The sequence below is a fragment of the Marmota flaviventris genome, chromosome 6, assembly GCF_047511675.1.
Source record: "Marmota flaviventris isolate mMarFla1 chromosome 6, mMarFla1.hap1, whole genome shotgun sequence".
NCBI classification, from domain to species: Eukaryota; Metazoa; Chordata; class Mammalia; order Rodentia; family Sciuridae; genus Marmota; species Marmota flaviventris.
Genome location: NC_092503.1, coordinates 97,595,214 through 97,615,637, shown reverse-complemented (window position 1 = coordinate 97,615,637; position 20,424 = coordinate 97,595,214). Strand labels below are relative to the sequence as shown.

The window sequence follows — 20,424 nt, the reverse complement described above, 5'->3', positions numbered from 1 at the left end:
TGTTCAGAGACATGGAACCATGATTCTAGAAAACAGGTTGCTTATTGGTTATCAAATACAAATAACCTGCGTTGCTTACAGCTATCAATAGGAGATTTTTATCAATGGAAGTATTGGAGCAGAGGGCAATCTAGCATTAGGAAAACTAATGAATTAGACAAGCTCTAACATCCCATCACACTTAAAGTTCCTTTGATTCACAAGAACTAATAGAAATATAGAGGCAGGTGGGTAAATCTCACCCTCTTCACATATACTAGGATACAGTCCTAAATCATAACCTATGAGATTAATTTCCAAGCAGAATTGCAAGGAAAGCTATGGTTGTGTCCTCCAAAATAAAGGAACTTATACCCATCTTCACAGACAATTTAAGGATTATTCTCTTTTGAGGTAAAGTAATCATCTATACCATTTTTAAAGAGGTTTCATTTTCCCTTTGATACACAAGAACTTTGAAAGTATAAGTGGCTATCTGAATTAAGTTGCTTTTTTGTGTGGAGTTTAAAGAATTTAAGGTTTTAAAGATAACAGGCAACACTGAGAACAAGGAAAGCAGAACAGCAAGAGGCCTTACTACAATCAAAATGTGGATGTCAGAATTATAAGTTAGAAAAACAAGCCTGTTTTCCTCCAAACACAGCAAGCAAGTTCCTTCACCTAGTTAATCTTTGTTTCATAAGACATTCGAGAAACCAAACACTGTCCATATTAGCACTGTTCACTCAATACAGTCCACTTACTCGGCATGCTCCTGTGTACAATCATTTCCATACCTGCTGATAACAAATACGCAATAAGTGAAATTTTTTACAAGATTCCACTGATTCAGAACCAGAAGAGGCAGGTGTAATAATATGTAGCAAAGACTCACTAAACAGTATGAGCTTCATCTAATAAAATCCTTTACAGGAAGTTAGCAAAAGATATTTGACTTTATTAACTCGATTCATTCTCTAGGAAGCAAAGAAAAGGAAGGTTTCCTTTTAGAGCTTGTATTTACCAATTAATTAGCCAACATAAGATATGAGCTGTACACTCAAGCCTTCCACAGGAGGGGAAGTATCCTGAGGTTATGCAAATAAAGCTGCCTGGTACAACATATTTGAAAAGGAAAGGGAAAGGGAAGACCATTTCATAATCTAAGCAGGAAAAGAACAAAGAAACACCCTGCTATATTTTCAATAAGATCAAGGATGTGCCTTTAGTCTTTTCTACACTGTAACAAGCTCCCAACAAAAAAGATGACCTAAAACCTTGGTAATACTAATTTTAAAAAATTAAAACTTTGTTATGTTCCAAAATATCCTGCAGCCTTACAACAAACTAAGCTTCAATCACAAAAGTACAACATCAAAAAGAAAGAGAGAGAGAGAGAGAAAGAAAGAAAGAAAGAGAGAGAGAGAGAAAAAGAGAGAGAGGGAGGGAGGGAGGGGAAAGGAAAGGAAAGGAAGGAAGGAAGGAAAGAAAGAAAGAAGGAAAAACAAGGGTAAGGTGAAGGAGGTTAGTGTAGGGAAGCGACCTTTTTCTGCTATTTTCTCTAGTCTGAGTGAGCTTCTCTTGATTTAAAATGAGTAACCTTAAACCAAAATCAGGAGCCCTGATCCATCTCAGCTTAAACCATCTATCTACACTTGCAAAGGAAGAAGGAGAGGATATAAAGGAACTGTATTCCTTTTCATTCATTAAAAGAGAAAATTAAAACAAATCGAGTTTTTGTTGTTATTGGGGTTTTTTTGTTTGTTTTGTGGGTTGGGTTTTTTGTTGTTGTTGTTGTTTTGGTGCTGGGGACTGAACCCAGTGCCTTGTGTATGCAAGGCAGGCACGCTACCAACTGAGCTACATCCCTAGCCCCACAAATCTACTTTTGAAGTACTTTTTTTTTCTTTAATTATAGATGGACACAGTATGTTTACTTTATCCATTTTTATGTGGTGCCAAGGATCAAACCCAGTGCCTCACCCATTCCAGTCCAGCACTCTACCACTGAGCCACAACCCCAGCCCGATACAAAGTTCTGAATTGGCATTATTTGTAATTCCAGAATCAAGCTGCAGTCCAGACCAAAAATGGTTCAGAATAGTCCACCCCACCACCTGTGCAGGTTTTACTTACAGCCAGAGAAAAGGAAGTATGATAGTGAACATAGAAATAATGCACACAGAGAGATTAACTAAATAAAGTTTGGTGGTTGCCTTATTTCAACCTGATTTGAACAGCTAGCTGCCTATCTCTAACTGAGGCTCTATGATTGGCTGAAATTCTGCTACTTATTACAAGACTAAGTTATTTTACAATCTGTTTACACAACAAGTTATGCTATACTTCACTATGTACCAAGAAACCTTTAGACCAAATTTAAAACATATATGAAGGCAGCTTTAGGCCAAACTTAATTCAATTTAACAATCATGTTCCCAAAATCTCATCACTGATGGAACTTGAGGCTCATCTTCAACTCCCTTCTCTTTCCTATTAATATCCACTTCCTGGGCCATCTCATCCCATGCCATAGATTTAAAAATATTTATGTATTAATGATTCTCAAATTCAGATTCGTATCTTCCATGATATCCAGATACTAGGATGTCTTATGGATATTTCAAACATAACATGTTCAAGATGGAAATTTGTATTTCCACCCCCACAGCCCAAACCTTCTTCATCCTCTATATTCACCATTTGAGAAAACAGAATAACTGAATCACCTGTGTCAGACCTGTCTCAACTCCTACGTCAAAATTGTCAGGCTCAATAATCTAGGTATTTGCCTATGGTAGGACCACAAAAGTAAGAGGACAGAAGCTCAAAGACCAAGGTTTTGCCATCAAAGGAAGCAAGCTACAGCTTGGACAATGACTTGGAAGGATTCACCATTTTTAGTCAGATATTCTCTCAACTCAAGTGAGGTCTCAGAGATTCTAAGTATTGAGGAAATGGAGGCAATTCCAATGTAGTGTACAGAAAACTGGAATTAGTGAAATGTAATGGGAATAAAATCCGTATGCTTGATTATTTACTCATGATCTAAAACTTTTATTTCCCTGTACCGAAACCCCCAACCTCAGACACGTAAATATTTCTTGGGCCTAGGAGTTGTTATACATTAGCAGGTTCGTGTGAGTAACAATAAGGAAAATGACTCCTGCTGTTTTTCTGACACAGGAAAAGCAGGCCCACCAGAAGCTCTGTACCTAGGTGCCATCTATGCAGATTAAAATACTTTAGGAGGGTAAAGTAAGATAATATGTAGCATAAGTAAGGTAATCATTTTGAATTTCCCATTTTATGCTTACCCTGCATGGGGTTGTGTGTGCATGGGTCTAAGTGTTAGCTCCATTACCTACTAGCACTGTGACTTTGGAAAGCAAGCACCCATCCCAGAGAACTGCAGGGAAGAGTAAATGAGAGAAAAAAACAGTAACGATAGAGAAGAGCACAGAGAACAATGTCCATGTATGGCCAAAGACGCAAACAGGCAATGCTCTTAGTTGTAAGATAATAATGTTTAAAGACTCTAGGATTCAGAAACCAAAAAATGCTTTGTAATGTCAAAATACTAAAGCTCAAAGGGAGATTTCTTTCCTCCTCTGAGGTGGCTACAAAACTTCTAAGCTTCCTAGTAACAGATAATAATATAAGTATAAATTCTAAGACGTAACCTCAGAGAAAATGAGGATAAATTTTTTGTTTACTCAACCTTAGAGATATCTAATCTCCAAAGGCGTGACATAAAAAAAAAAAACATGTATTATTAATTGTTTATATCAGTGATCCTCATTACAAATTCTTAGAGGCATGTCTGAGTATATAAATTATGAATTCAGAATAAGTACATGGGTTAGAGCAGCCAAAAATGCTGAGTATAACACATCCCATGTGGCACTTTGTCAAGAGGACGGTCCTACTATAACTTGTCTGAAACTGCAAAGTCACATTTTCTGATTCATCTCCTGCACAGCTACTTCTGTTTCAGTCTTTCTCACTCATGGGCCTATGACTTATTCAGAATGCCACTAGAAATGCCTGGAGTGCTCCATATAAAGTCTTTCAAATAATCCTAAATCACCGCAGCTGATTTATTTTTATTGCATCTCCAAGACACAACTAGAGTTGCTTTTATAGCACCATGTGCTAACACCGACTTTCTCCAAATGTGTAAGTTAGAAACAGCACAGATTTGGGCCTATGGAAAATAGGGTAGCTCTAGCAGGTGGTACCAACTGCACCTAACCAAATCCATTAGATGACACAAAGCTTCAGAAGCTTCAGTTTCATTCCACATATGACCAAAAAAAAAAACACAGAAATTGAGCTGAGGCCGTAATGTTCCAGAAGACTGCACAGGAATCATGTAAGACAACTGGTCAACAGCCTCCTCGATACAGACTTTGACAATTTCTTGTCTCTGTCACAACTGATAGGAGATGCAGTCAGATGGAGGAAGTGAGTTCCACCTGCCCTAAATAACTCCCCGTCCACCCTAACCTCCTGAATGTTGTTGTGCTCCAAGCAACTGAGTAGACTGCACCACTATTTCCTAACCCCTAATCTCTCACTCTTCCAACTGCTCCTCCAGGGGAGTAAAGGCCATCCTCAGATTCCCCATCAGCAATGATATCAGATGCCAGCAGAGCATGCCAAGCTTTAGGCTGAAGTTTAGGCACTAAACACCTCACACCTAGACCTCTGCGGTGGTTACTAAACTGTCGTCCATCCTGTGTCCCTAGCTCACCCTGAACATGTTTAGTCTTCCTAAACTCCCAATACTCAACTCTTCCAGTGTCTCTATAAAGCACAGGAAGTAAACTTTAAATCGGTGGCTGTCTGGAATACACTCTGGCTCCAATCTGTCTTTCCAGTATTATTTTGTACTTATCTTAGATAAATCCCACATTCAAACAGTTCTCAGTAATTTTGCTTCTCCACTTCCTAAACCCACTCCACTACCTGCTGCCTAGCCAATTCATACCAAAGCAATCCCAGTTCTCCTATAGATATCCCCAAACCATCCTATTTGTGATATGAAAGAACCCCTCTGCATACTCTAAATTCCTATAGTGACACTCGTTCCCTTTGCTCTATTTCACACATAAATATTACTCATTCATTTAATCAATAAAATGCATTTGGATGCCAGATGTTAGGAGATATTCTGGACCACACAATATGGCCCTCAAAAACTAAGTCACAGTCTATGGGAGAAGAGGAAGGAAAGAAACTTACCATTTACTGAGTGTCCATTCTAAACAGATTACCATGACATCTTTTTCCAATGCATTAGTTCAGTTCATCCTCACAACTCTATGAGACAGCCACTGTCATCATACAATATGGAAGCTGTGTCTCAAAGAGTTGAAACAACTTAGAAAGGCTACCATGTATACTTCTCATTCTGTGCTGTCCCTGTCCCCTTCTCAGGTTCTCTGCCCATCTCTGCCTTGCTCTCTGTCACTGGAAGTCTGATCTCTAGGATTTGTACTACAAAAGCTCCTTCGTACTGTGGCTACCAGTTAGGCTGGGTCAATAGGAAGCCATCCACAGCCACAGCCAGCCCCTGTGAAACAGCTCTTCCACAGCTCCAGATCTTCCTATGAGGATCTAGCAAGACCACTGACTGCTTCCTGTTGCCCCTTAAGGTCAGGATTGGAAGATAGGAATGTTCCACTTCTAGACTGGAGAAATACCTTGCCCTATCCACACTTCCATAAGTACCTTGCTCTATCTACACCTCCATAGTCCCTCCGTAAAACTCTCTCCAGTCAGGCACAATGGCACATTCCTATAATCTTAGCAGCTGAAAAGAATCGCAAGTTCAAAGCCAGCTTCAGCAATTTAATGAGGCCCTAAGCAATTCAGTGATACCCTGTCTCAAAATAAAAAAGGGCTGGAGATTCGGCTCAGTGATTAAGCACCCCTGGGTTCTATCCCCAGGGGTAGGGGGTGGAGGGGATTCTCTCCAGTTGAACCCACTAAGTGTGACAACCATTTCCTACAGATATACAAAGCAGGATTTTAACCTATGTGGGTATTACTACAGAGCCCTCCTTTTTCATTGAGAGGTCTACTATGTTAAAGGTCTGTACTGAAGATCAGAATGAAGGGCAGCTCAATCTAACAGGAAGGATCAGAAAAAACTTCAGTAAACACATCATGTGAGCACAAGTCAGTCTTCAATGGTAAATCGGAGTTCATTACACAAGCAGAGTGAGAAATCACATTCAAGGACAAAGTGGATAATGGGTTCAAAGTCACAGAGACACAAAGATAATCTTATTAACCACAGTAATTATGTCAAGGGTTTGTAAGAAAATAAAGGTGGTTGAGGGTTTCTAAACTGTGAAAATAATATCTTACCTCTCTATCCCAATTCATTTGTGGAGATGAGATGCAAAGAATGAGCTGAGCACAGTGGTGCTCAGGAGGCTAAGGCAGAAGGCTTGTGAGTACAAAGCCAGTCTCAGCAATTTAGCAAGGCCCTGTCTCAAAATTTAAAATATTAAAAAGAACTGAAGATGTAGCTCAGTGGTTAAGCACCCCTGAGTTCAACCTCTGGTGCCACAAAAAAAAAAAAAAAAGAGCTAGAGCTAGATTCTAAGCAAGAGAACAAATTCACCAATTCTCTACCTTCAACTGATGCTCATCACGGAATCATTTAACATAATACACAAGCTCATAATACACAAGTCTCATTTGCCCCTACCTAACCCATACAGATTCATCAGCACCACCTAAGTTTTTCACTGAGTCTGCCATGCCTTTTCATGCCGTGCTTCTTATTTGAGATACCTACTTTTCACTTTCCACTTGATGAACTTTTTCTTACCTTTCTGTACTCATCTCAGGTGCCTGCTTAGCTGTAACTACTTCTGGCCATCCAAGATGCTTCCACAGTGTCTAGTGCAAAACTCTACAACAGAACTCTCATGGCACAGAACATGCATTATATATACTTGTTTGCATATCTGTTGACTGACTCAGCTGTGAACTCCTAGAAACCAAGCAGGCTACCTGGATCCCTAAATTCTGTCCAAAACAACTGGGTCACACCTTAGGCAAATTATTTACCCTCTATAAGCCTCAATTTCATTATCCATAAAATGGGAATAATAACAACATTGACCTTGTAGGATTGTTAAATGAGTGACATAGAATTATGCCTGTCACACTCTAAGCCCTCAATAATTGTTACTAATATATATTGCATATCCTTTATTCCTGTATAAAAAGCATACATTTATTGAATAAATAAACTTTCCATTTCCTATTTCTCTGCATAAATACCAAATTCTACTTAGATGGCCTCTGTTTCATTAAATCAAGAAAAGACAAGACTTTCATCTCTAAACACGTGCTACATAATGACATTTAGGTCAGTGTCAGATAATATATGCAGTAGTCCCATTAGATTATAATGGAGATGGAAAATTCCTATCACCTAGTGACATCATAGTCATCATAATATCTTGAGCAATGTACTCTTCAAGTGTTTGTAGTGACGCCAGTATAAAAACTCTGATGCTAGTATAAAATACTGCCATTCACACAAAAGCACAGTACAAACAATTATATACATAATGCTTGATATTGAAAATCCACAATTATGTTACTGGTTTGTATGTTTACTATGCTATGTTTTTTATCATTATTTAAGAGTGTCCTCTCTCTAGTTATTAAAACAAAGCTTACTGTAGGCCTGTATGCTGTGTTATGCCAGCCTCAGTTTCAGACATCATGTTTATCACGTCTCTTGATTTCATCATTTTCTCTCTGCTTGATTTAGTCACAAGTTGTTTTGTTCCTCATGGCCCTTGGAGCAAAAAGCCTAAGCCATACCACCTAGGTTTGTGTAAGTATACTCTACATTTGCAAAACAATGAAATCAATTAAAGACACATTTCTTAGAATGTGTTGCTGTCATTTAGCAACACTTCACTGTACTTACACTGCAACTGGTTAATAATAATAACCACCTTTTCTGTAAAGGAATTTAGTTCCTCACCAAAGCAATGTAAAATTATTGCACTCTTGTAATACTTTTTTTTTTTTAAGTTTTTAAGTGACAGCATTTTCAAGCCCTGAATCCTTAACTCTCACAGCTTTGGTTTAAAAGTCCATGTGCCAGAACCCCACCAAGAAAAACAATCAGCACCTAGAACAATGTGCTCAGGAAGTGAGAAAAATGTAGAGATCAGCTTCCAGTTGAGCCCCAAGTTCCCCAGGAAAGGCAGCACCGCAGCCAGTGGAGACACAGGGCACCAAGTTAAGAAAGGCACTGCTGACTTTGAACAGTCTCCAGGCCACAATGGAGAGGCACTGCCACAGTCACCCTGCTCGCTGCAAAGGGGAGCTCAGGCCTTCGGGGGCCCACACACCTCCTGCAGGAATCAGTGCCCACAAGAGACTCCAGCCCCACCTGATAAGACTGGCCTTATTGCTGCCCTTTGACCAGCTCTGATGTCATCAGGACACCTCCTCTTGTTGGCACTCTAGTCCCTGTGCTCATTCTAGACCCCCACTCCAATGGAGCTGGAAAATCACCAGTTTTCATATCAATCTGCTTAACAGTGACTAACTCTCACCTTCCAAAACCTGTCTGGCCTAGCACCTTTCCAGAAGCCACACTTCTTGCTGGAATTCATGTAAGCACACAGTCACTTGTTGTGGAAAATAACAGGACAACACCATTATTTGACCTGAATTTTTTTTAAAACTAAGATAATGACTACACCATTTGGTTGTATTTAATATTCTTACAAAGGACAGTTCTCTACTTACAGGCCTTCTTGTTGAGGCACCTTGAACAGAGTGGTAAAATTCTGGCTGAACTCGGCTATTTTTCTTGATTCTTCGCTTCCTCACTGAAGTTTCTTGCTCACTCTGATGGTGAGCTTCCACCAAGGGCTTCACTTCTTCCAATCGGGCAGCTGCAGCTGCTGCAACCCGCCGTCTGATGTGCCGAGGACTTGCTCTGAATCCCTGTGACAGAAAACACAACAGAACAAATCCAGATTTGTATTGTCAGTCTGGACACTCTCCGGAGCTAGTTACACAAAGAGATTCCAAAGTTACCATGCTCAACAAGGCCATTCACACCCCCTAAGTCAGCGTGTAGGAGGCTGAACATGCAAGCATATCCCTAGGTGCTCTGTGAAGCATCATGGGGCTTAAGAGCCCAGAGTTATTCTACATTAAAAAATGCTCTTACTCCAGTAAAAAAAGTTAAAGGCAGGTGGACACACTGCTTTACTTATGTATCAAGCAGACTACAAGTGAGGAAGGATATTTCCACTTTGGCATGAAGCAGGGTATAGGAAGCAGGACAGAATGACATTCCTGGATACAACAGTGTCACTCTTCATTCCTGACAGCAGACTCTTTTTCAGGGAGGAAAAGTACAGATGCAGACTATCATCACAAAACATCACAAAAGGAAGATGCAAAACTAAACTGAAGGCCTTGCACTGGAGCAAAGGGTGTATGGGTTTTGGTGTCAGAAGGGCCTGGGTCCAAATGCCAACTTGTTAACACAATTTATTAAACCGTTCCAACCTATAAGACATTAACATTCTACTCACAGGGCTTTTAAGTTTTAAATAAGGGAATATATGTAAAATTCCGAGCATAGTATTTGGCCAAAAAAGAGGTGTTTGAAAAAATGGTCATTTTCTTTCTCTCTTTGAGTGAGTATAAAGACAACTCATTAGACAATGGAAACAAGTTCAGCTAAGCCACATTGTGCATTTGTGAATGTGCAAACAATTCTGGAAAACATAAAAACTACATAAAACAGCTTCTGCCCTCATGTAGCTTGAAATTTGCCAGGGAGTAGAAGAAATTTAACATGGAATTCATGAATACACAGGAAATAAAGAAGGGTGAAAGCTGGAAATTCAGGACTCTCAGTTCAAGCAGATCATAGAGGGGGAAATCAATGAATGAAACCAAGAATAGTCTACATTTGGCTTAGTTGAGTGGGTGGCACTTGAAGAATGAATAAAATTTATATTCCAGGCAAGGGAAACAACATAAGGAATGAATGAATAAGTGAAGTGAAGTGAAGTAAAGTGATGGATGAATGGAATATTTACATTGCAAGAAGAAACTTTATTGGGGGCTGGGATTGTGGCTCAGTGATAGAGTGCTTGCCTAGCACGTGTGAGGCACTGGGTTAGATCCTCAGCACCACATAAAAAAAATAATAAATAAAGTTATTTAAGAAACATTATTTGATGATGTACCAGGATGAGGGTATAAGGCAAGCATGGTAGGGGATTGGGAGAGGAGAATAAGCAATAAATGCTCCCTAAAGGGTTTCTTTGAGTTTGTGAGTCTTTGAATTTTAAAAGATGCTTAAAGGTTAAAGTGAGGGCATAAAAATGGGGACTGAGAATTTCAGAGGAAGAAATACTACAAGAAAAGGCCTGAGCATGACTCAAGGGATAATGAAAGATTTCTGTGTTCAGGGGGACTTCACAGGGGGACCTGGGAAATGTGCTAGCATCTGATTATAGAGACACTGGATACAAGCTAACAGATATGAAGGCAGAGGGAGTAGTGATGACCCACACAGTCAAAAGTAGCACTGAGGTCAACAGAAATCAATAAGGAGGAAATGAAAGTAGATTTGGCAAAACAGAGGTCATCATTTGGGCTCTTTCTTCTCATCCCAAATACATTTTCCAACTCCCATCATTCCCCTGTGTGCAAGTTCAGCTGGTCCTCTTCAACTCAAATAGTCTCAGAAGATCCCCGCATCTCCCACATAACCCAAGAGATGCCACAGCAGCTGCCGGAGAAGAGGATTAAGAAGAGGCAGCTGGAGGCAACTGCAAAACTGTGCTACAGAGCAGAGTTCACACCAAGCAACGTCAGAACCAACAACCACACAGGCTGCTTTTTAAATATGCAGGTTCCTGGACATCCCACCCCCACCCCAAAACACACACACTCTTTCCTCCCTTCTGAATTAGACCCACTGGGAGTAATATTTCTACACTTTGAAGACTGAAAGTCTCCAGGAGCCAGGACTTAGTGTAACCACTAGATGGCACTATTAAACACAGCCCCCGCATTCTCTCTAGTTCAGAAATGTGTGTACTGGTAGAAAGAACAAAGTATTTGATAATACACTAGCTTCTATAGTAGTAGAGTGAGTCGAGTGTACTTCTATGGCAATAATGTAAATTCTGTGTCTCTTATTAGCAACCAAAATTTACTTAATTTGAATAATTACCAAAAGTCCTTGGTTGTCTACAAATTCTAGCAACACTTAGGGAGAAAAAATGCATAAAACTTCCTTAAAGTGACAAAAAAAGAAGAGATTAAAACATGTTGTTATAGCCACTCTGGAGAGCAAGAATCCACATGACTCCATCTACCCTAGAGAAATTTTACCAGGAGTACCCAGGGAGACATTCAATGCAGAATCATTTATGATACTAAAACAACTTAAATCAGTCTTGAACATCAGCCATTTCCATTCCACCTTCACAATGTTTTCCAGATCTGAGCCCCACTATACAGACCTCTGTGATTTCTGTTCTATCAAAGACACTTGTATTATTTTAAAATAACTTTTTAAAAACATTTATAGTATAGTTCACAAACAGCATAGCCAGAATATCAGGGTACAGTACTGCCTCTGTCATTTACTAGATGAGTAATCTTGGATAGTTACTTAACTATCCTCACCTGTAAAATGGGAATTAAAAATGGTATTTCAAGCCAGGCATGGTGGTGCATAGCTGTAATCCAAGCAACTCAGGAGGTTGAGGCAGGAGGATCCCAAGTTCTAAGCAACTTAGTGAGACCCTATCTCAAAAAAAAAAAAAAAAAAAAAAGTGTTTTGGTGGGGGCGATGGTTGGGGAAGTAGCTCAGTAGTAAAGGGCTTGCCTATCATGTATGAATCCCTTGGTTCAATCAACAGCACTTCAAAAAAATTAAAAATAAAATTTAAAAAAAAAAAGGGCTGGGGACATAGTTCAGTGGTAAAGCACCCTTGGATTCAATCGCCAGTATAAAAAATATATATATATTTCATAGGATTGTTGAGAAGAATAAATGAATTAATTTATGTAAAGTACTTAGAAGAGTGCTTGGTGTGTATATAAGAGTTGTCTATGATTACTATGTATACTTGTGTGAATAAAATACATTACTGAGCACAATCAGATGCAAAAAGGAAAATGAGTCACACTGCCGTGTGCTTTGCTGACAGACACATGTGAGGCACTGATCAAAATGAGAGCTCTTTGCTCAAGAGGGTCCCAGGCATTTATTCTCCAGTGTATCAAATCACTGGGCCTGAATGCCAGCTGTTACTTACTAGGAGAGTGGCCTTGGCTAAGTTATTTCTCTGCCTCAGAGTTTTCATTTGTAAAATGTACATGAAACCTCTCTCACAGTGTTATGGTGGTGTCAAATGGTATAGTCTACATTGGGTACTCAGAACAGTACATAGCATATAAATAGTAAGTTATCACTTATTCTCCGTATTATTACTACATCACTTTCTGGATATTGTGGCAGCAATTTACATGTCAATAGTTCAGAGCTATGATTACAAATACTATGAACAACATTGGACAGTCACACTTTATATTTCCCTAAATCAATGCACAGGATTATATCTCTTTGTCTATGAGGCACTTAACTTAAATACTATAAAAAATATTACTAGGGGCTAGGGTAGTACATGTGACATACTGGGTTCAATTCTCAGCACCACACAAAAATAAATAAATAAAATAAAATAAAGGTATTATATCTATCTACAGCTAAAAAAAATTAAATATTTTACTAAAAATTTTATTTTAAAACAGTAGGTGGTGCTACAGGCTTTGACAGTTATTAACAAAATTTGATGGTGTTAGTATGAAGTCCTTTTCTCTCTATTCATTTATTCATTTAATCCAGCCTAGATACTCTTTAATGGTTAGGTCCCGGACATTTGGAAGTCTCTCAGGAGGGGATACCTACCATTTTTAGGAAACTTCAATTTATCACATCTGCTGGATAATAACAATCTCTCAAGATGTGCAGTTATGTGTGTGTGTGTGTGTGTGTGTTACATTTAATACAAAATATACTCCTAGATTTTTAATTAGGTGCACAATATAGTATTGTTAACTACAGGGAGAGGCACAATATTGTACAGAAGATCTCTAGAGAATATATTCATCTGCCACTGCCTTGACATGCAACTGAATCAAGGTCACTCCCTGGCTACTAAATAACCACACAGAGACAGAAAATACCTTTTTGGAGGTTCAGTGACAGTTCCTTGACCTCAGCTTCCACAAGGGAGTCAAAGAGGCAGGCAAAGAGAGAGAGCACACCTGAGACCATCCTATTTATTGAGGGGAAGGCATTCAAGAAAGTTCAACCCAAATAAGGCAAGGGATTGGGTTTCAGAGGGTTTCTTGGTGATGTCTTGTGGTCAGCAGATTGACATCTTGGAAAGCCACACCCATCTCAGGTGCTGTGTGGGGATCATAAGCAGAGCGAGCAAAAAAGGACACATATGTGGCACAGCCCAGTCAGAGCAGCATCATCAGTCCAGTCCCCTCATATACTCAAATGCGCATAGCTCACACACAGCCCATGGCTGCCTCACGCCTCGTGACATGCCACAAACAATTTCCCATTTCCACCTCCCTCCAGCCCCTGATAACCACCACCCCACTCTGATTCTATGAATTTGATTATTTGAGATATTTCACATAAGTGGAATCATGCAGTACTTCTTTTTTTGTGACTGGGTTATTTTGTAGCATAATGTCCCTCAATTTCATATATTGCATATGGCAGGATTTCTTTATTTTAAGGCTGTTAGGATTCCACTGTAGGTATAAGCCACATTTTCCTTATCCATTCATCTACTGATATTAGGTTGCTTCCATATCTTAGCTACTTCAAGAAATGCTGTAATGAACATGGGAATGCATATATCTCTTCCAAGATCCTGATTTTAATTTGGGGGGATTAATACTCAGAAGTGGGACTGTGGGATCACATAGTGATTCTCTTTCTAATTTTTTGAGGAATCACCTATTCCAATCTGCTTCCATGGTGGTTGCATTACCTTACCCTCCCACCAACAGTGTATGTATATACAAGGGCTCTAATTTCTCCATATCCTTGACAACACTTGTTATCTTTTGTTTTGTTTTGGTTTTTTTGTTTGTTTGTTTTGTTTTGTTTGGGGTTTTTTTGATGATCGTCATGCTAACGGGAGTGAGGTGATATCTCACTGTGATGTCCTGATACACAGCTAAGTCAAGATCTGCTCTTTTAATAACCTGATATAGCTCATGGTAGGGGCCTGGACCACACTCAATAAATTAAAGTCTCTGTGCTCGGATTCTGAATATTAAATGAAGGCATGAAAAGACTGAAAAAGTCAGCAGGAATTCATTAGTTCCAGTGGCTAAAGCAAAGACCTTCTGAGGCTGCCTAGTATTGCCTGTTTTAACCAGATGTTCAGTCTTGATTGTGAGTTCTATCACATATTTGTAATTGACACTCTCTTGGTTTAAGTCAGACAGAGTCAGAATTTTTGCCTCCAAACAAAAACCTCTAGTGCATTTGCTTTGTATTATGCTTTCAGATGGTTAGCTATTTTCCTTTGACATTGAATACTCAAACTAAACCAGGCTGTTTGGCTGTGTACACTGGCATAAAAGGGGAATATACATAATAGCATTTATCTACTGAGCATCATTTGGGTCACATCTAATAATATACCTACTACCAGGACAAACAAACTGAGGCTTTTCAAGGCTAAGTAATCTATCAAAGGACAGAACTTGTAATTAGAGCTTTTTTATTTTTATTTTTTTTAACAGTACTGGTATTTTTATACTTGCTAAGCAAGAGCTACATCCCCAGTCCCAGAACTTGGCAATTAGAAAGACCCAGATTGGAACCAAGGTTATCTAATGCCAACTAGTGCCCTTCACTTCTCTGCCTTTATGCAGAGAGAGTGTAAGACAGTAATGAATTCGGAACCTGAGGTCCATTTATATTCACAGGACTGGAAAGTGCTACAAATATAGGTTGATGGATTATAACAAGAAAAGGTCTATACACAATTTAAATAAAATTGAGAGAGACAAAAATGAACAAAAACACATTTTCAGGTAAGAATTGTTATGTAAGGTCAAACTACCATCAGGTTTACTGATGAAACACCTGAATAGATGAAAACAGAACACATTGGATCACTGGGCATTTACATAGAATTGTCTCTGTGGTATTAGCATAACTGAAAAATTAAGGCACATAGCTATACAATATATAAATCTACCAGATACAGATGAAGCTCAACAACCTGTTGTTTCTAAAGCGTATAATATCCCATAAAAAAAAAAAAAACTCAGTGATTTCCCTCATTCCAGAAGTAAGGTGTATAGCAAGTTCTTTGAGTCTGTGAACAACATTCAAGACAAATAAGGGTATACAAACAACTTGGACAGGAAAATATATATATGTCTTTATTTCCATGAACCTCTAATAGAAATCTAGAATACAGTTCAATTATATATAGGCTATAAGTCTGTTATTAATAGCAGTACTTGTGACTTTTGCCACAAAAAAGTAATCACAGATCTTTAAATATTAAATTATAAAGGTTGCAAATATCTTTAAAACACCATATACACTCATTATTTCAGAATCAAAGGAGTAAATTAGTAAAATTTTCACTAGATCTTGTTACTTAATGCATTAAGAAGTACATACTGGGGCTGGGGTTGTGGCTCAATGGCAGAGGACTAGCCTAGCACATGTGAGGCATTGGGTTGGATCCGCAGCACCACACAAAAATAAATAAATTAAACAAAGGTATTGTATCCATCTACAATTTTTTTAAAAGTATTTTTTAAAAGAAGTATATATTGCTGTAAAATTGTTTTAATAATTTAAAATATTTCAATATAATTGGTTTCCTTTATGATTAGATATATTTAATTTTATGCATTTAAAAACATTCTCAGAAAGAGTCCATGGGTTTCACTACTCTTCCAAAGGAGTTTAAGGAGTTTATCAAAACAAAATAGGGAAATGTCACAGAAACAGAGAAAAATAGAGAAAGTCTCAGAAATTTACATAAAGAGTTTATGACAGATACTGCTGGCTGCTCACCAAAATTCAGGCTTGCCTCTCACCAAAATTTAAGAAGCTGTTCACTAAAATTCATGCTTGCCTCTACATTTCCCAGCCTCCCTTGCAGTTAGGTAAGGTCATGTGACTGAGGTCTAGCCAAAGGAATGTGGACAAAGAATGACATATGCCATTTCTAGACCTAGCACATAAACACTTCCCACATCCACTTCATTCTTTTCTCCTCTTTTGTCTGAGATGACCTCAGAGGAACCTTGAAAAACACACATTGAAGATAGCAGTGCCTCCCTCAGCCCAGGTCTCTAAATAACTACATAAAGGAAGTCACCCCTCCTATTCACCCACCTATATAGGCAACAAATCTATTTCTATCTTGTTCAACCTACTGAAGAAGTTTGTATTATCCAGATGCAGTGGTTTTCAAACTTTATGAAGCATCAGAACCACCTAGAAAGCTCATCAGAATACACATTGCTTACTTCTCCCCCACAAGAATGGTTATTATCAATAAGACTAGGACTGGGGATATAGCTCTGTGGTAGAGCACTTGCCTAGCATCTGAAAGGACCTGGGATTAATCCCCAGCACTGGGGGAAAAAAAAGAAGAATGAAGATAACATGTGCTGGTGAGTATATGGAGATGTGTAGAAAAGGAAACTCTTGAACACTATAATAAGAATGTAAATTAGTACAGTCATTATGAAAAATGGTATGGAGGTTCCTAAAAAAAATTAAAATATAATTCAGCAATCCCATTACTGGGTATATATTCAAGGAATATGAAGAATATATCAAAAAGACATTTGTACTCCCATTTCTGTTGCAACATATTCACTATAGTTAAGAGATAAAAACAACTCACATATGCATCAATTGATGAATAAATAAAGAAAAGAGTGCTACATATACATAATGGAATACTATCCAGCCATAAGAAAGAATGAAATCCTGTCTTTTGCAACAACATGGATGGAACCGGAGATCATTATGTTAAGAGAAGTGAACCGGGTACAAGAAGACAAGCACCACATGATATCACTCATATGTAGAATCTAAAAAAGCTGATCTCATAGAAGTTGAGAGTAGAAGCTGGGAAGAGTAGCAGGGAACAGGGATGGAGGAAGGCAGGGACCAATAGTAAGTTAGTTAGATAGAAGAAAGAAGTTCTAGTGAGATACAGTGTGCTCTTGTATGGCAGGGTGACCCTAGATAACAATAATAGACTATACACACACACACACACACACACACACACACACACATTTTAAAGTGTGAGAAGCAATGATCTACAGAATTCATTCCTTCCTCACCACCCCCGCCTTTCTTCCTCCTTCTGTCTTTCTTTTTTCAGCTTCTATCCTATGGCCCAGAGTCTCAGTATTTCTCCATCAAACTCTCAAAGAAGAAGCTCTAGCTCTGATAGACACAGCAAGTGTCAACACCCAGTAACTGTGACGGGATGGGTGGGATGCCATGGTAGGAGGGACTATATTAGATAGAGTATTATGTCCAAGAAGGAACGACTGACATCACAAGAGATTTTAAAAGATTTCCATTTATAAAAATGCACTTAAGTTGTAGTTCATTCATAATTTAAAAAACATTAAAAACGGGGCTGGGGATTTGGCTCAAGTGGTAGCGCGCTCACCTAGCATGCGTGAGGAGGCACTGGGTTCGATTCTCAGCACCACATAAATGTAAAATAAAGATATTGTGTCCACCTTAAAAAAAATAAAAATAAAAAATAAATATTAAAAAAAAACATTAAAAAGAGTCAAGGCTCTTTGATTGCCAGTCAGAGGTTCTGATCAGCAGGAACTAAGCAGCAATTGATATAATATCAGTTAATGTAAAAGAAAAACTATATTACTAACTTGTGAAAAATTATCTAAAATAAATATACAATTCCTTAGAATTTTTCAAAATAAACTTCTGGCTTCATCATACCTTTAGAAGCCTCTAGGAACAATCTGTACCAAGAATGATTTGAGAATGATTAAATATTAGAAAAGATATTAAAAAGGTAATATTTTACCCCATTTCCCCCAAGGAATACATTCTCTCTGAAAACAGAAAGGTAGCTCTAGATACATTATTTTCTTTCTCCAGCTGACAGAGTGGCTTCCAGAAACAATCTTTTAATGTAGGGTTATTAAAACCATAAGAGCTAAATTGCTCTAATCCTTAGGGTCCCTCTGCACACAGCACAATGAGATACAGTGTTATTATGAGCAAAATTGCTCACTAACCACACAGGAATGGGCAGGACCTGGTGTTAGAGCACGATTTCTCAGAGTGTAGTCACTGGAGGACTTGCTAGAAATGCAAATTCTCAGCCCCATCCCACCTCGCTGAATCAGAATTTCAAGGGTGGGGCTTGGCAAACTTTTTAAAAACTCAATTTATTTTAACTGATACATAAAAATATAAAAAATTATACATGTTGGAGCTGGGTTGTAGTCTCCGTAGTTGGGTGATGGGGAAAAATATAAAAGGGGACTTTTAGTTTGAGGCTACTTGAGATATAGCATCTTCTTTAAAGAGCTTTAAAGTGATTTTTAATTATAAATGTTAGATTAGCTAAAGCAGGGATCACAGGGTGCACTCAGAAAGCAGCTGCATTCTCCCTCCTGGTTGACCTTTCAAATCCACAATGAGGGTTTCATTTTCTCCCAACCTTACATAAAATTTTGTATAGATCCTATAATTTTTCTAGTCATTCTCAGATAATTAAAAAGTGCTCCAGCCACTTCTAGTCACAAAAACAGTACCATTCCAATGAGGTCACATCACTCTTCTGGTTTCCTCTCAGACAGGGTTTTAAATGACTTCAGGCACTTTCTCCCAAGAAATCCAGAGGAAATACTCATGCATCCTTTGCCCCAACAAATTCTAAGTTAGACTTTTCCAATTGCAGCCACATCTGTTTACTCCACTGTCAAAATAGCTGGCCAGTCACTATCTCTGGCCTTTGGAATTATCACTCAAGGTCTGGCACTAGTTTTCCTGTGGACTTTGTGGACATAAGTCAAGCTTCTCCAGTGACTTAGTCTCACTAGACTTGAGAAAGTTTGGGGTGGGACTCAGTGTGCTAGGAGAAATTTTCTAGTTTCTAACCCTGACCTGCTACTAGTCACATAGGGTTGTTTTCATTTAAATTTAATTGAATTAAAAATCCACCAGGCACTTTGCATCTATGAATCTCTAGGACCTCAAGATCCTCTCCATTGGGGGCGGTGGAGGGGAGGAAAGGAACAGAGCTATGTGTAGATGGTTTCAAGAGAAAATCCTATAAATGGCACACATTAGGGCTGGGGTTGTGGCTCAGCGGCAGAGCGCTCGCCTCACACATTCGAGACCCTGGGTTCGATCCTCAGCAGCACATAAAAATAAATAAATAAAGGAATTGTGTCCAACTACAACTAAAAAATAAATATTTTTTTAGAAATTGGTACACATTACTTCTTACATTTCATTAACTAGACCTCAGATACATGGCCATCAACTAACTGCAAGGGAAGCTAAAAGATTAGTGAGGCCATGTGCCTAGAAAAGAACACAAATATCCATGAGCCAAAGCAGACTAACACAGAGCTGGTGGCAAAAACAATTTCACAGCCACCTCCTGGGTAGGTCCCACGTAGGGGTCCAGTTCCTCTCTCCAGCAATGCCAGCTTTCTGACTACAACTCTCAGGGCCTCAAACAAAACTAAGACAAAACGAAGTCCCCTAACACGACTTATTACACAGCCAAACATTATGTGAGCCCATTTATCTGATACTTTTCCACCACTGTTCAGCCATTAACTACACCCAACACTCTTAATTCTTTTCAGTTCCATAAACAATAATAATTTCTAGTTCTTAAGCATTTTACTAAGTGCCAAACATCATGTATGCATTAGCTCATTATTTCTTGTAATATTCCTAGCAGGTGAATATTGTTTTAATGCCTGTTTTATAGACAAGGAAATGGACACTTAGAAGTTTGCCCAACACTTTATAAGTATCTGCCCAAAGAATGAAACTCAGCAGCCTGACCTTGGGTCTCCTTCAGAGGTCAGCAAACTAGAGCTCTCTGGCCACATCTGACATACCATCTGTTTTTGCAAAGTTTCACTGGAACATAGCCAGTTTCATTCATTTACATATTATCTCTGACAACATCTGCACTACAAAAGAAGAACTGAATAGTTGCAAAAGAAATCATAAGGCCTACAAAGTCAAAATACTAAACAGCTCTTTCCGGAAAAATGTTGCCAACCCCTGTTCTACAGTACCTGCAGGGCCTTGAACTG

General features: G+C 38.6%; 1 protein-coding gene across 1 annotated transcript in view; it reads right to left on the bottom strand.

Moving 5' to 3' along the window:
• Dst (dystonin) overlaps window positions 1-20,424 on the bottom strand; it is a 441,140-nt gene that overhangs the window by 382,538 nt on the left and 38,178 nt on the right. The window contains exon 3 of the mRNA XM_071613304.1: window positions 8,779-8,979. Within this exon, the coding sequence (XP_071469405.1) occupies window positions 8,779-8,979 (201 nt within the window). The remainder of the gene's footprint in view (window positions 1-8,778; window positions 8,980-20,424) is intronic.